General features: G+C 39.7%; 1 protein-coding gene across 6 annotated transcripts in view; it reads right to left on the minus strand.

The window, feature by feature from the left end:
• The window catches only part of LOC144374571 (uncharacterized), a 59259-nt gene that overhangs the window by 3262 nt on the left and 41040 nt on the right, over window positions 1–14957 (minus strand). For all 6 annotated transcript variants that reach the window (XM_078037328.1, XM_078037327.1, XM_078037331.1 and 3 more), the window contains 6 exons: window positions 7989–8226; window positions 6275–6306; window positions 5687–5791; window positions 3036–3273; window positions 1320–1351; window positions 731–835 (listed from right to left, as the gene is read on the minus strand). In XM_078037328.1, the coding sequence (XP_077893454.1) occupies window positions 749–835; window positions 1320–1351; window positions 3036–3273; window positions 5687–5791; window positions 6275–6306; window positions 7989–8226 (732 nt within the window). In that variant the 3' untranslated portion in view covers window positions 731–748. The remainder of the gene's footprint in view (window positions 1–730; window positions 836–1319; window positions 1352–3035; window positions 3274–5686; window positions 5792–6274; window positions 6307–7988; window positions 8227–14957) is intronic.

Raw genomic sequence — 14957 nt, forward strand, 5'->3', positions numbered from 1 at the left:
TGATGCTATTGCATTTAAAAGTTTTCATTTCTATCTTTATGTTTCACTGTGGTAGTTTCCACTAAAATAATCTATCATTAATCAAGTCTCAAAATATTTTAACAAATATAATGCCTACCCCTCCCTTTCACTTCAAAAAGCCAGTTGTAAGGAATATAGAAAACACAGCCTTCTGTCATGAGATGGGAATCCAATGGCAGTCCTCAGAGCCACCACATCACAGTCCAGCCCCCTTACTACTTCTCTCCCTGGCTCCACCTGAGCTCATTACTGTTGAAATTCTCCTCAGCTGGGGAGGAATTTCACTCTCAACTGTCTTTCAAATGCCATCAAGGCTTTGAGAGAAATGTCAAAATGAGAAATAGAGTACATAATCTGGGGAAGAGGAAAGATCTACGTTTTAGGTAGAAGAGTTACCCACATTATGAAACAGAGAAAAAACAGAGCAATAGATGACCTCTCTGGAAAAGAGGACAAAACATGGAAAGAAAAAAGCAGTGAGTTAAGTATTCTAACTTTTAAAGAAGCCATTGATTTTTATTTTTCAAAAAATTGGTCTTTGATAAGTACTCTTTAGGTGAAAACTTTAATTTAATCTTAAATTAATCTTCTCAGAGTAAAATATTTCAAACTTGAAGCTTTTTGAAATTATCTCTGAAAGTCAAATGCAAACAGAAGTTTTTTCAACACACATGCACAGATGTGCACACCAGGGTCATTAGTCACTCACTTGTCTTGTATGGCCATGTCATGGGACAGTGAAAGGCTGCACCTCTCCATCACCATCATTTTCCTCCATTATTATTGCTAATGTATCTGGCACCTTGGTGTTCAGCTGTGTTCAGGAGCAAAGGAAGACAAGCCAGGAAAAGACAAAGATTGACATGTGACCAGGTCTCCTTTTATTAAACAAACTTTAAGAAGTTATTTTTCCATAGCTAATTTTTAAATGACTAAACCTCACTGGTTACAATATATTCAATTAAAAAATAAAGATGGTTTTCTGAAATATGGAAAAGTAAATAAAGCATTTATGATAAATATTCTTGAGTGCTATTTAGAAACATTAAATATTTCTTTACTTCATTTTATTTCCTTAAATATTTTTTTAAAGTTGTTGATGAACCTTTATTTTATTTATTTGTATGTGGTGCTGAGAATCGAACCCAGTGCCTCATGCATGCCAGGCAATCACACTACGACTAAGCCACAACCCCAGTCCAACCTCTTATTTTAGAAATTTAAAAAAAATTAAAAACAGGTTTCTTTTGGTAACCTTAATTAAAGCAAGAACTATAAGAAATACATCATCAAATTACCTCAGGTGTTCCAGAAGGGAAGCAATCCTTCTCTGAAAATGAAAGAGAAAGGAATGTTAACAATTTACCACAGAAAACGATTCTATGACAAAAAGAAAAATAATATAAAAGAGGAGCAAGTGAAATGTGTTAAAACCAATTTCATTTTAAGCAGAATTACTTCTCTAGAAATATGATAGTAATAGTAACTTAAAAATAAAATTTATATAAGACTCAGCTAATAACTCTTTAATCTTAATGAAACCTTAAAAACACATTTTGAAAAACCTGAATTGATCATTCAAATGACTGGATTTCATGGAATGTAAATTATACTTCAATCAAGTTATTAAAATGTAATGGAGTCCTGGCCTGGTAATTCCAAGTCTATAATCCAAGGGGCTCAAGAGGCAGAGACAGGAGGATCTTGTGTTCCCAGCCAGCCTCAGCAATTTAGCTAGGTGCTTAGAAACTCAATGCAACCCTGCCTCTACATAAGATACAAAATAGAGCTGGGGATGTGGTTCAGGGATTGAGTGCCCCTGGGTTCAATCCCTGGTACTCTGCCCCCACCAAAGTGTAATGAAAACCATACCCACCCAAGTTGTATTAAAATAAAACATTCCTTGTTTAAGATACTTTCTTAAGCAGTAAACGTGATTTGATAAATATTCTTGAGTACGAAGGAGCAAGGGATATAAAGCCACCAAACATGGCAACTGGGAAAAGAATTATATTTGACATGGTTTGTTTCTTTGTAAAATGCAACTTACTAGTTGACACAGAAGTTCTAGGTAAAAGTAAGATGTTTTCCTAAGGATACCAGGTAAGTTTTTTATAGAAAAAGTCAAGATCAGTATTACTTGAAAAGAAGTCTACTTCTTTTTTAAACATAGCCTTTATCTCTGTGATGATGTAAACATATTAAATACAATTAATCCAACCACATTTGATTTTTGCATACTTAAGATTATTTTTTAAAACTATATATATATGACTTTAGAGACGGAAAACATATTAAATAAAAATTATGAATCTTGGGGTTGTTATGGGCAAAATCTACCCAGAGAGAAATTGGAGAAATGATTTTGCATCTTTTAATGTATAGTACAAAGAAGTGAAAGCAGGAGAACCAGCGTGGAGAAGGAGAGTCTAACTAAATCTCCAAAGATATTCCAGGGATCAGTCAACCAACTGCACCACGTAGACTTCATTCTGATGCGGCCTTACACAAACTGTTTTTAAAAATCCAGTATACTTCAACTCTTACCCACTTAGATTCTATTTCTGAGGAATAAGTATTTCTTTGAGGTAAGGTATTTATTTTATGTATTTGAATGTAATTTTTGAATAGAAAATGATTTTATTTCAAGGTCTATGCATTTATAAACAAGAATTCCTTCTAGGCCAATGACAAAAAACATATCTCTAGCATAAACCATAAACATGTCTAGAAATCCACAATTTTTCTTTCTCAACTAAAAATCATTTAAACCCATGAGGAGGAAAAGAAAACCCCAAGTAAATGTAACAACATGGAACAATTGTGAATCCCACTATCATGTTGAATTATAATGTATAAGAAATATGGAGGAAAATATAACAGATCCAATTCCATTTGTAACAAAATTATGAGATCAATGAAATCTTCAATCTCCAGATGATGTTCAAGAGCCTTCCCGAGAGTTGACAAAAAGCAGTATCTATGTAGGAGAAAGTAGGAACAATACAGTTTACCTTTTATTTTTCCAGAAATGATCTTTTTATCTATCAGTGCTTCACAAGTTTCCATGGGATTCAGTCTTTTACCACTGTCTGAGGTCTCACCAGTAGGAGGAAATCTGAGATTTTTCTTCTTCAAGGTGCTGGCGTTATAATACTTGTTGACACCCCGCACAGCTAGAGGATGCTCCATTGGCTTTCCTTTGAGGACCCTGAAGGTTTGTGGCAACTGAGCCCCCTGCTCTTGCATGCCCTAACAAAGAGAAATTCAGACATGAGTTGTGGTTTGAATTGCTCTAATACCATCAATTTTCAGACACAAATATCAACATACATAAAACAAACCCATACACATAATTTTAGATTTGACTAAATTCTAAATGGTTTCCTTTTCTAAAACTCTACTTTTCCATATTTATTTTGCAAATCAACAGGAAAGGTCCAAACAGAGGAATGGGAATGGAGTGCTGGGTTTGTTTGGGGAGAGGGACAGAACTGTCAAACCTGTATTTCCCCTTGTTCATCACCCACCAGAGTAGCTCCTAATTGAAAAGCCTTAAGCCAAGAGTACAAGTCAGGGGACAGAAAACAGGAAGAAGGATGCTTGGTTATGTCTGGTTCTGCTCTAGCTTTACACAGATAAAGAACACAGGGAGGCAGGCCCATTCCAACTTCAGCAATTCAGAGAATACAAATGTAGGGATTTGAAACCAAGAACCCACTTTATACAGTGATTACTGTTTCAGATCTTTTTAGGTGGGAGGAGGAGGAGTACCAGGGATTGAATTCAGGGGCACTCAACCACTCAGCCATACCCTCAGCCTTTTTATTTTTTGAGACAGGGTCCCACTAAATTGCTTAGTTCCTGGCTTAGTTGCTGAGTCTGTCTTTGAACTTGCAAACCTCCTAAATCAGCCTCACTAGCTTCTGCGATTACAGTCATGCTCCACTGAACCCAGCAATACATTACATCTTTTTTGTTTCCCTTAAATTCATTTGAAATAATCTAGTAGTACATTAAATGGTCATGCCATATTTTTAATTAATTTACTACTAATGATATTTGAGTTGACTTTTTGCTACATTTTGCTATCAAAATAATGGGACACAAACCATAGTCTATGCTGTTCCATGGTTTCCCTAGGACACACATGCTAAAAATTACATTTCTAGGTCAAAAGGTATGTAGGTGAAAGTAACATATTCATTTGTGATTTGCAATAGATACATGAAGGGATTTTTTTTTAAAGTGAGAGTGAGAGAGGAGAGAGAGAGGAGAGAGAGAGAGAAAGAGAGAGAAAGAGAGAGAGAGAGAAAGAGAGAGAGAGAGAGAGAGAGAGAGAGAGAGAATTTTTAATATTTATTTTTTAGTTCTCAGCGGACACAACATCTTTGTTGGTATGTGGTGCTGAGGATCGAACCCGGGCCTCACGCATGCCAGGCGAGCACGCTACCGCTTGAGCCACATCCCAAGCCCCCACATGAAGGGATTTTTAAACACATTTTTTTTATTTTTTCTTTTTTGTTGTTTGGTGGTTGGGATTAAACCAAGGCCTTAAGGTGCTTAGTGATTAGGTAACGCTCCCTCTTATTTTTGAATGTTTGCATCTTTGAATGATCACACTCCACCATCATGTGACACCCCATGTCACACAGGACAATAATCTTAGGGTTGTTGTTCTTGGCCTGGAAGCTCTAATTGTCATTTTACAAGCATATCTCCTGCCTTCACTGTTATTATTTTTAGTTAAATGGTTTTATCTTTTAAAGATACTTTTATAAGAGACAAGACATTTACTTATTCAGGTTGGTAGAGGTGCTTTTGACTTTACTTTATTTGACGAAGCTGTTAATAGCTTTTGGGAGATAGACTTTTGGGTTGTTTTTTTCTATCAGAACTTCATTACACATCATGAAAACCCTTGAAACTGTCTCACAGCTCACTGATGCTATTGCATTTAAAAGTTGTTTTCAATTGTATCTTTATGTTTCACTGTGGTAGTTTCCACTACAATAATCTATCATTAATCCAGTCTCAAAACATATTACACAAATATATTGCCTACCTTCCCTTTCACTTCAAAGAGCCAGTTGTAAGGAATATAGAAAACACAGCCTTCTGTCATGAGATGGGAATCCAATGGCAGTCCTCAGAGCCACCACATCACAGTCCAGCCCCCTTACTACTTCTCTCCCTGGCTCCATCTGAGCTCATTATTACTGAAATTCTCCCTCATCAGGTGAGGAATTTAACTCTCAACTGTCTTTAAAATGCCATCAAGGCTTTGAGAGAAATGTCAAAATGAGAAATAAAGTACATAATCTGGGGAAGACGAAAGATCTACGTTTTAGGTAGAAGAGTTATCCACAATATGAAACACAAAAAAAAAACGGAGCAACAGATGATCTCTCTGGAAAACGGGACAAAACATGGAAAGAAAAAAGCAGTGAGTTAAGTATTCTAACTTTTAAAGAAGCCATTGATTTTTATTTTTCAAAAAAGTGGTTTTTGATGATTATTCTTTAGGCAAAAACTTTAATCTTAAATTAATCTTCTCAGAGTAAAATATTTCAAACTTGAAGCTTTTTGAAATTATCTCTGAAAGTCAAATGCAAACAGCTGTTTTTCGAACACAGATGTGCAAACTAGGTCATTAGTCACTCACTGGTCTTGTGTGGCCATGTCCTGGGGCAGTGAAAGGCCGAACCTCTCCATCACCATCATTTTCCTCCATTATTATTGCTAATGTATCTGGCACCTTGGTGTTCAGCTGTGTTCAGGAGCAAAGGAAGACAAGCCAGGAAAAGACAAAGATTAACATGTGACCAGGTCTCCTTTTATTAAACAAACTTTAAGAAGTTATTTTTTCCATAGCTAATTTTTAAATGACTAAACCTCACTGGTTACAATATTTTCAATTAAAAAATAAAGATGATTTTCTGAAATATGGAAAAGTAAATAAGCATATATGATAAATATTCTTGAGTGCTATTTAGAAACATTAAATATTTCTTTACTTCATTTTATTTTTTTAAACATTTTTTTAAAGTTGTTGATGAACCTTTATTTTATTTATTTGTATGTGGTGCTGAGAATCGAACCCAGTGCCTCATGCATGCCAGGCAAGCACACTACCACTGAGCCACAACCCCAGCCCTACCTTTTATTTTAGAAATTTAAAAAAATGAAAAACAGATTTCTTTTGGTAACCTTAATCAGAGCAAGAACTATAAGAAATACATCATCAACTTACTGCAGGTGTTCCAAAAGGGAAGCAATCCTTCTCTGAAAATGAAAGAGAAAGGAATGTTAACAATTTACCACAGAAAACGTTTCTATGACAAAAAGAAAAATAATATAAAAGAGGAGCATGTGAAATGTGTTAAAACCAATTTCATTTTAAGCAGAATTACTTCTCTAGAAATATGATATTAATAGTAACTTAAAAATAAAATTTACATAAGACTCAGCTACTAACTCTTTAATCTTAATGAAACCTTAAAAACACATTTTGAAAAACCTGAGTTGATCATTCAAATGACTGGATTTCATGGTATGTAAATTATACTTCAATCAAGTTATTAAAATGTAATGAGTCCTGGCCTGGTAATTCCAAGTCTATAATCCAAGGGGCTCAAGAGGCAGAGACAGGAGGATCTTGTGTTCCCAGCCAGCCTCAGCAATTTAGCTAGGTGCTTAGAAACTCAATGTGACCCTGCCTCTACATAAGATACAAAATAGAGCTGGGGATGTGGTTCAGGGATTGAGTGCCCCTGGGTTCAATCCCCGGTACCCTGCCCCCACCAAAGTGTAATGAAAACCATACCCACCCAAGTTGTATTAAAATAAAACATTCCTTGTTTAAGATACTTTCTTAAGCAGTAAACGTGATATGATAAATATTCTTGAGTATGAAGGAGCAAGGGGATATAAAGCCACCAAACATGGCAACTGGGAAAAGAATTATATTTGACATGGTTTGTTTCTTTGTAAAATGCAACTTACTAGTTGACACAGAAGTTCTAGGTAAAAGTAAGATGTTTTCCTAAGGATACCAGGTAAGTTTTTTATAGAAAAAGTCAAGATCAGTATTACTTGAAAAGAAGTCTACTTCTTTTTTAAACATAGCCTTTATCTCTGTGATGATGTAAACACATTAAACATAATTAATCCAACCACATATGATTTTTGCATACTTAGATTATTTTTTAAAACTATATATATGACTTTAGAGATGGAAAACATATTAAATAAAAATTATGAATCTTGGGGTTGTTATGGGCAAAATCTACCCAGAGAGAAATTGGAGAAATGATTTTGCATCTTTTAATGTATAGTGCAAAGAAGTGAAAGCAGGAGAACCAGCGTGGAGAAGAAGAGTCTAAATAAATCTCCAAAGACATACCAGGGATCAGTCAACCAACTGCACCATGTGGACTTCATTCCGATGCTGCCTTACACAAACTGTTTTTAAAAATCCAGTATACTTCAACTCTTACCCACTTAGATTCTATTTCTGAGGAATAAGTACTTCTTTGAGGTAAGGTATTTATTTTTATGTATTTGAATGTAATTTTTGAATAGAAAATGATTTTATTTCAAGGTCTATGCATTTATAAACAAGAATTCCTTCTAGGCCAATGACAAAAAACATATCTCTAGCATAAACCATAAACATGTCTAGAAATCCACAATTTTTCTTTCTCAACTAAAAATCATTTAAACCCATGAGGAGGAAAAGAAAACCCCAAGTAAATGTAACAACATGGAACAATTGTGAATCCCACTATCATGTTGAATTATAATGTATAAGAAATATGGAGGAAAATATAACAGATCCAATTCCATTTGTAACAAAATTATGAGATCAATGAAATCCTCAATCTCCAGATGATGTTCAAGAGCCTTCCCGAGAGTTGACAAAAAGCAGTATCTATGTAGGAGAAAGTAGGAACAATACAGTTTACCTTTTATTTTTCCAGAAATGATCTTTTTATCTATCAGTGCTTCACAAGTTTCCATGGGATTCAGTCTTTTACCACTGTCTGAGGTCTCACCAGTAGGAGGAAATCTGAGATTTTTCTTCTTCAAGGTGCTGGCGTTATAATACTTGTTGACACCCCGCACAGCTAGAGGATGCTCCGTTGGCTTTCCTTTGAGGACCCTGAAGGTTTGTGGCAACTGAGCCCCCTGCTCTGGCATGCCCTAACAAAGGGAAATTCAGACATGAGTTGTGGTTTGAATTGCTCTAATACCATCAATTTTCAGACACAAATATCAACATACATAAAACAAACCCATACACATAATTTTAGATTTGACTAAATTCTAAATGGTCTCCTTTTCTAAAACTCTACTTTTCCATACTTATTTTGCAAATCAACAGGAAAGGTCCAAACAGAGGAATGGGAATGGAGTGCTGGGTTTGTTTGGGGAGAGGGACAGAACTGTCAAACCTGTATTTCCCCTTGTTCATCACCCACCAGAGTAGCTCCTAATTGAAAAGGCTTAAGCCATGAGCAAAAGTCAGGAGACAGCAGACAGAAAGAAGGATCCTTTCCCTAGGCTTAGACAGAGAACCCAGGACGGCATGTCCATTCCAACCTCAGCAATTCAGGGAATACAAATGTAGGGATTTGAAACCAAGAACCCACTTTATACAGTGATTACTGTTTCAGATCTTTTTTGGTGGGGAGGAGGAGGAGTACCAGGGATTGAATTCAGGGGCACTCGACCACTCAGCCATAGCTTCAGCCTTTTTATTTTTTGAGACAGGGTCTCAGTAAATTGCTTAGTTCCTCGCTTAGTTGCTGAGTCTGGCTTTGAACTTGCAAACCTCCTAAATCAGTCTCACAAGCTGCTGGGATTACAATCATGCCCTACTGAACCCAGGAAAACATTACAAAATTTTTCCCCTAAATTCATTTCAAATAATCTTGTAGTACATTACATGGTCATGCCATATTTTTAACCAATTTACTACTAATGATATTTGAGTTGATTTTGAATATATTTTGCTAGCTAAATAATGGGACAAAACCCATAATATGTGCTGTTCTCTGGTTCCCCAAAGACACACATGCTAAACATTCCATTTCTGAGTCAAAATGTATGTATGTGAAAAAGTACGATATTCATTTGTGATTTGGGATATACACATAAAGGATTTTTAATTTTTTTTTTTTTTTTTGCTGTTTGGTATTTGGGATTAAACCCAGGGCATCAAGCTGGTAAGCACCTGCTAAACATTACCACAAGTTACCTGTAGTCCCAAGTTCTTAATGTTATGGAGTCAAATTGGCTTTTTTCCTCCCCCATCTGCTGGACTGGGGACTGCATCCAGGGGTGTTTTAACACTGAGCTTCATCCCCAGTCCCTCTACCCTTTTGCAAATTTGGGACAAGAGTCTTGTTAAGACACCAACACCTGAATCAAACCTGTGATCATCCTACCACTACCTGGAGCCTCTGGGATTACAAGGGTGAACCAACCAACGTGCTTGGCTACACAAGTTATTATTATGATGATTATTATTACTATTATTATTCGGGATTTACGGTCTCACCATTTTCCCCAGGCTTATCTCAAACTCATGGACTCAAGTTATCTTTTTGTATCAGTCTGCAGAGTAGCTGGAAATACAGGCATGTGCCACAAAGCCAAGCTTTCATGTTTATTTTTAATAAAAATATTAGTTGTAGATGGACACAATACCTTTATTTTATTTATTTTTATGTAGTACTAATGCTCTAACCCAGGGCTTCATGCCTGCTGGGCAAGCACTGTAACAGTGAGCCACATCCCCAGCCATAATGTTTTTATTCTTTAATTTGCTTTTGGAAGTACTAGGTATTGAAGCCAGGAGCATTATACCACTGAGCTACATTCCCAGCCCTTTTTACTTTGAGATAGGGTCTTGCTAAAACTGCCCAGGCTGGTCTCTAACTTATGATCCTTCTCCCTAAGCCTCCTGAGCTACTGGGATGATAGGCAGACATCACTATGCCCAGTCATCTTAAATTGCTCTTTTTTATTCTGGGATTCCTATCCCATGTAAAATGTCTTATCAATATGAGATTGTACAGCCAAGTGTGGTGGCATGCACCTGTAATCCCCCCTGCTCAGAAATCAGGAGCAGGAGAGTCACTGCAGCCCACAAATTTGAGACCAGTCTGAGCATCAGAGGAAGCCCCACCTCATACCACAAAAAAATGGAAAAAAAAAAGAGATAAAAGCGGGGTACTCTAATAACTAACAGTGAGAAAATAACCCAAATTTAAATGTAAGGTCTCTGGTGTGGCTCAATGGTAGAGCTCTTGCCTAGCATGCTCAAGGACATGAGTTTTCATGCTTATTCATACTAGCCCCAAAGCAGAAATCTAAAATCTCCTAATCCTCCTATATAATGAAATATATATATATCTTTATATCTATGTGTGTGTGTGTGTGTGCGTATGTGTGTATGTGTTTGTACACTTTCCCCCAGCACTGGGGGGTTGAGCCTAAGGACATCCTACCACTTGGCTTTATCCCTAGCTGTTCTTATTTTGAGATACAGTCTTGCTAATTGCAGAGGCTGGCCTAAAGCTGCCTGAGTTCCTGAGTTGCTGGAATCAGTCATGTGCCACCAAACCCAGTTTACAATCCCTTTTCTAGCCAGTTCAGTGGTGCACACCTGCCTTCCAGGACTCAGCACACTTACATAGGAGGTTTGCTTGAACTCAGAAGTTCAAGACTGGCCTGGCCAATATACTGGGAACTCCACCTCAAACAAACAGAAAACCCACAAAACTGATGGTCAATTTTTCTTTCCTTTTCCACATCTGAGGATTGAATTCAGGGGTGTGTTACCATTGACCTACATCCCCAAAACGTTTTTTTTTTTGATAAAGAACACAATTCTCTTTAAGTTACTGATCCTTGACTTGTGATCCTCCTGCCTCAGTTTCTTGAGTAGCTGAGCTTATAGATGGGCACTCCTGTGCCCAACTGTATTATCACTTTTCAAGTGTGCAGTAAATTAACTGGAACAACCTTATTGACCATTATATCTCCAAAACTTACTCATGTTTAACTGAAACTTTGTAATTTCTGACTAATCTAATAGCCTATTAGGACTCATAATAAACAAGTTCCCTTCCTATTATATGGAATCCTTTCCGGCCAAGAGTCAGGCAGTGTTGGTTCATGAGCTTGAGTCTCCAGAGAGCAAGGATCTTCCCTTCCAGGAGGGCTCTGTCCCAGCCCCTCAGAGCCTCCACCCACACTTCCCTGAACCTAGGACACATAGGCACAGCTGCCATAGGAAGCAGCACCAAACATGTGTATATAACAGACATGGGGTTCTTGGCACTCTCAACAGGGGAGTGAGGGCTCAGGAACAAGAGACCCCCACATGGGGCTCAGGAGATGAACTTCTGGTGCTTGTCCTGGCATTGCTGGGTGTGAAGGGAGAATAGGAGGCCAAGCCTCCCTTGGAAGCCTCCCAATGCACCACTGGGCTGATCAGAAGGTAAACACAGAGTCAGTACATGCGGGATCTCCCTACCCTCCACCCCACAACTCACAGTCAAGTCCCTTGGTGCCAAGAGTCAGGACAAGGGAGAGGGCTGGCACCACATTACTGCAAGAGACCATGGGGGACACTGTGGGTTACCCACCCCACTGTACACCTAATGCTCCACACAAATGTTTCACATTGTATGTCAAAAATTTCCATAAATAAAGAATCTGGAGTGCTGGGGTTGTGGCTCTGGGGTAGAGTGCTTGCCTCACATGCATGAGGAACTAGGTTCAATCCATGGCATCACATAAAAATAAACAAATAAAATAAATATATGTGTCCATCTACAACTGATATTTATACATGTACATACATACACACATGCACACATACACCACACATACACAAACACATATAAAAGAAACAGAATTTTCTTTAAAACATAAACTACTAGATTAGTCTCAGTCCTCATTAATAGATGAGGAAACTGGGGACTAAAAAAGAAAGGACTGGCACCAAGCCAACCATAAAGTGTGTTTCAGTCTTTTCTCTTTCTCTATCCAGGGACACCTGGGTGTGCTCTGAAGCCCTGTGACCTGGACCCTGCACCCTCCAGGTCCATAACCCCACTCCTTATGCTCCAAGTGCTTCAGCTTCAGGGCCAGCCCTACATCCGGGGCTTCCCCCAACACATGTGCAACCACAGATCCTCATGATTCAAAGCACACCCGATACTCCTTTCCTTCTGTACAGGTGCAGCCTTGTCACTCCTTGGGGGGGCCTGAGTGGTGCACCTGGGCCAAAGGAGGTCTTTAAGGTGTTCTTTTGGCCCCCAATTGGTCCCCTGGTCCACCTGAATGCAGACCGCCTCGGACATGTACCTGGGAAGCAACAGGCCAAATGCAAGGAGTCACTACCCACCTTGGCCTGGACTCCCTGACCACTCTCACCCTCAGCTGGGAAAGCACAGAGCCCAGGAGCCTTATCCAGGCTGCCATTCCCCTCAAGCACATTTCTTGGGGCAAGAACCTACAACACCAAGGAAGAGTGAAATTCCCAGAAACTCCCAGAGTGCCCTGGAGAAAACCCCAAAGGAAAGGAACAGGAGTGTTAAGGCTGGGAGCTGGGGACAGGGACCAGGGAACTAGACCAAGCTTCACTCCCCCCACCAGCCCCAGGGTCCACCACTTGAGCCCTTGGTTTACCAACTTACTTAGGTCCCAAGGGTGCACAGAGTGCGATGTAACAGTTTGTTGGGCAGCCCACATTGAATGCCTTGTCATACTGGAGGGAGATGAGGAAGGGAAGAGGAGCTCAGAATCAGCAGGACTGGGTACGGTCATCTCTCAGGGACACTTGCTAAGTTGGTCAGTCAATCCAGGGCTCAACCTGGGCCTGTGGCCAGGCTCTAGGTACAGGAGTGCCCAAGAGTGACCCAGGGCCTCTTGTCTTCCCAGGCTCCCAGGAAGCGTGACCTCCCTCGACCCACTTGTGAGCAGCTGTCCCCAGACAGTGCTGACTGAGCACCCACCTCTCCTGCTTTCTCAGGGCTCTCAACCCCTAGTGCTTCCCTTTGCAGGATCCTTGCTCTGTCTCCATTGGCCTCACCTGTCCTCTCACCTCATCCTTCCAGGTACCTTTTAAGGTCTGTCTCCTGGTGTTCTGCTCAACTGATCCAAAGATCATGTCATCACCCCACTCCCACTTGACTGTCTTACCACTCGATTTTTCTAAAAATCTACCTTCATTGAGTTTCACTATCTGGGAGACCAGTGGCAGCAGGGGATGCCCAGACATATTTCCCTAGTCAAAAATCAGATTTTCCAAGAAAATCTGAGCTGAAGACCTTCAGTACACAAAGCAGGAAAGGCCAAGCTCAAAGGTCATGTCCTTCCCAGGACTCTGACTGGCTTCTCCTCTCCCTTATTCTACTTTCTCTTTCCCCTGAGTCCATCCATCAGCCTCGACCACTCCTCCTTCCAGAACAGGTTGAGTTTCACCCCAACTTCATGAGCTTTAGGTAGAAAATACTCTGTTATAGTAGAAAGTGGCCCAGCAGCACCTCTATCCACCCCAAGTCTCCAATGGCCTACACATGAAGACTTTCATCTTCAACACTCTCCTCTGCCAAAGGAAAGATGATTCCACATCAGAACAGCTCTGGAATATGTCCAAAAAAGCAACTCGAATCAATGTCCTCTATGAGGTTCTGCTTCCTTTAAGGTGTTCACAGCACATAAGAAATGAGTATACCACCAGGTACAGTGGCACACACCTGTAACCCCAGGGAATTGGGATTTTGAGGCTGGAGGATCACAAGTTCAAGGCCAGCCTCAACAACTTAGCAAGGCCCTCAACAATTTAGTGACACCCTATCTCAAAACAAAATAGAGCAAGGATTAGGGATGCAGCTTTGGTGGTAAAGCACCTGTGGGTTCAATCCCTAGTACCAGAAGAAATAAACTAATAGCAGAGCATTAAAAAATTACAGAATCTTTAAACTTTGAGAAAGAATATTTGATTAGATATATATCATGTGTAGAAAATATTGATTGTACATAAAGTATAGAAAATGTTTAAGGAATGATAGTAAATTTGTAAGAACTGAGCAGTAAATGTGAATACCGTCCTCCCCCCACATGGGACCCTATCACACACAACTGGAATCCAACATCTCTGAGGCACCCAGACCAGCCTCTCTCACTGGCTCCACTCTTGGGGCTCCTGTTCCAATTCTGTGTCTCAAACACCCTCACACTCCACAGGACCAAAATTCAGCAGCATCTTCTTCTTGCCCCATCTTCTGCCCAACTTCCTGTTGTCTCTCCTTCTTCTCCTTATCCTGGGGGGTCAGGACACAATTCTTCTCTCTGTTCCTTTCCTCTTTCCTTCTATCCCCAAATGTTGGTTCTTCTGTTTGATGGTTCACTCATTGATTCAGATGTCTTTTCTCTGTGTGCTGGGGATTGAAGAATTCAGGGCCTTGCACATGCTAAGCACACACTCTACCACGGAGATGCACCCCCATCAGAAATATTTCAGGGCATCAAAAGTGCTTGGGTCCAACCAGGAAGGGTGGCACACACCTGTAATCCCAGTGATTTGGGAAACTAAGGCAGGTTTGAGACCAGCCTCAGCAACTTAGTGAGACCCTGATTCATAATAAAAAGTAGCAGGGACTGGGAATGTAGCTCAGTGGTAAAGTGCCCCTGGGTTTAATACCGAGTAGCAAAAAAACAAAGCCCCGTCTCTGTACTGGGGATGGAAAGCACACCTCAAACAGCATGGCCAGCCTACTTTCAGTGGGTGAGGGCAGCTGCAACCTGAGGCCCTGTGCACCAAGGGGAGTGGAAAGGGTAGAGCATAGAGAGAGTATCATGGGAACCATGTAGGCAACCCAGCTCACACCACCCAGGTACATGCAGAGGAGAAG

Source organism: Ictidomys tridecemlineatus, unplaced genomic scaffold (assembly GCF_052094955.1).
Source record: "Ictidomys tridecemlineatus isolate mIctTri1 unplaced genomic scaffold, mIctTri1.hap1 Scaffold_75, whole genome shotgun sequence".
Taxonomy (NCBI): domain Eukaryota; kingdom Metazoa; phylum Chordata; class Mammalia; order Rodentia; family Sciuridae; genus Ictidomys; species Ictidomys tridecemlineatus.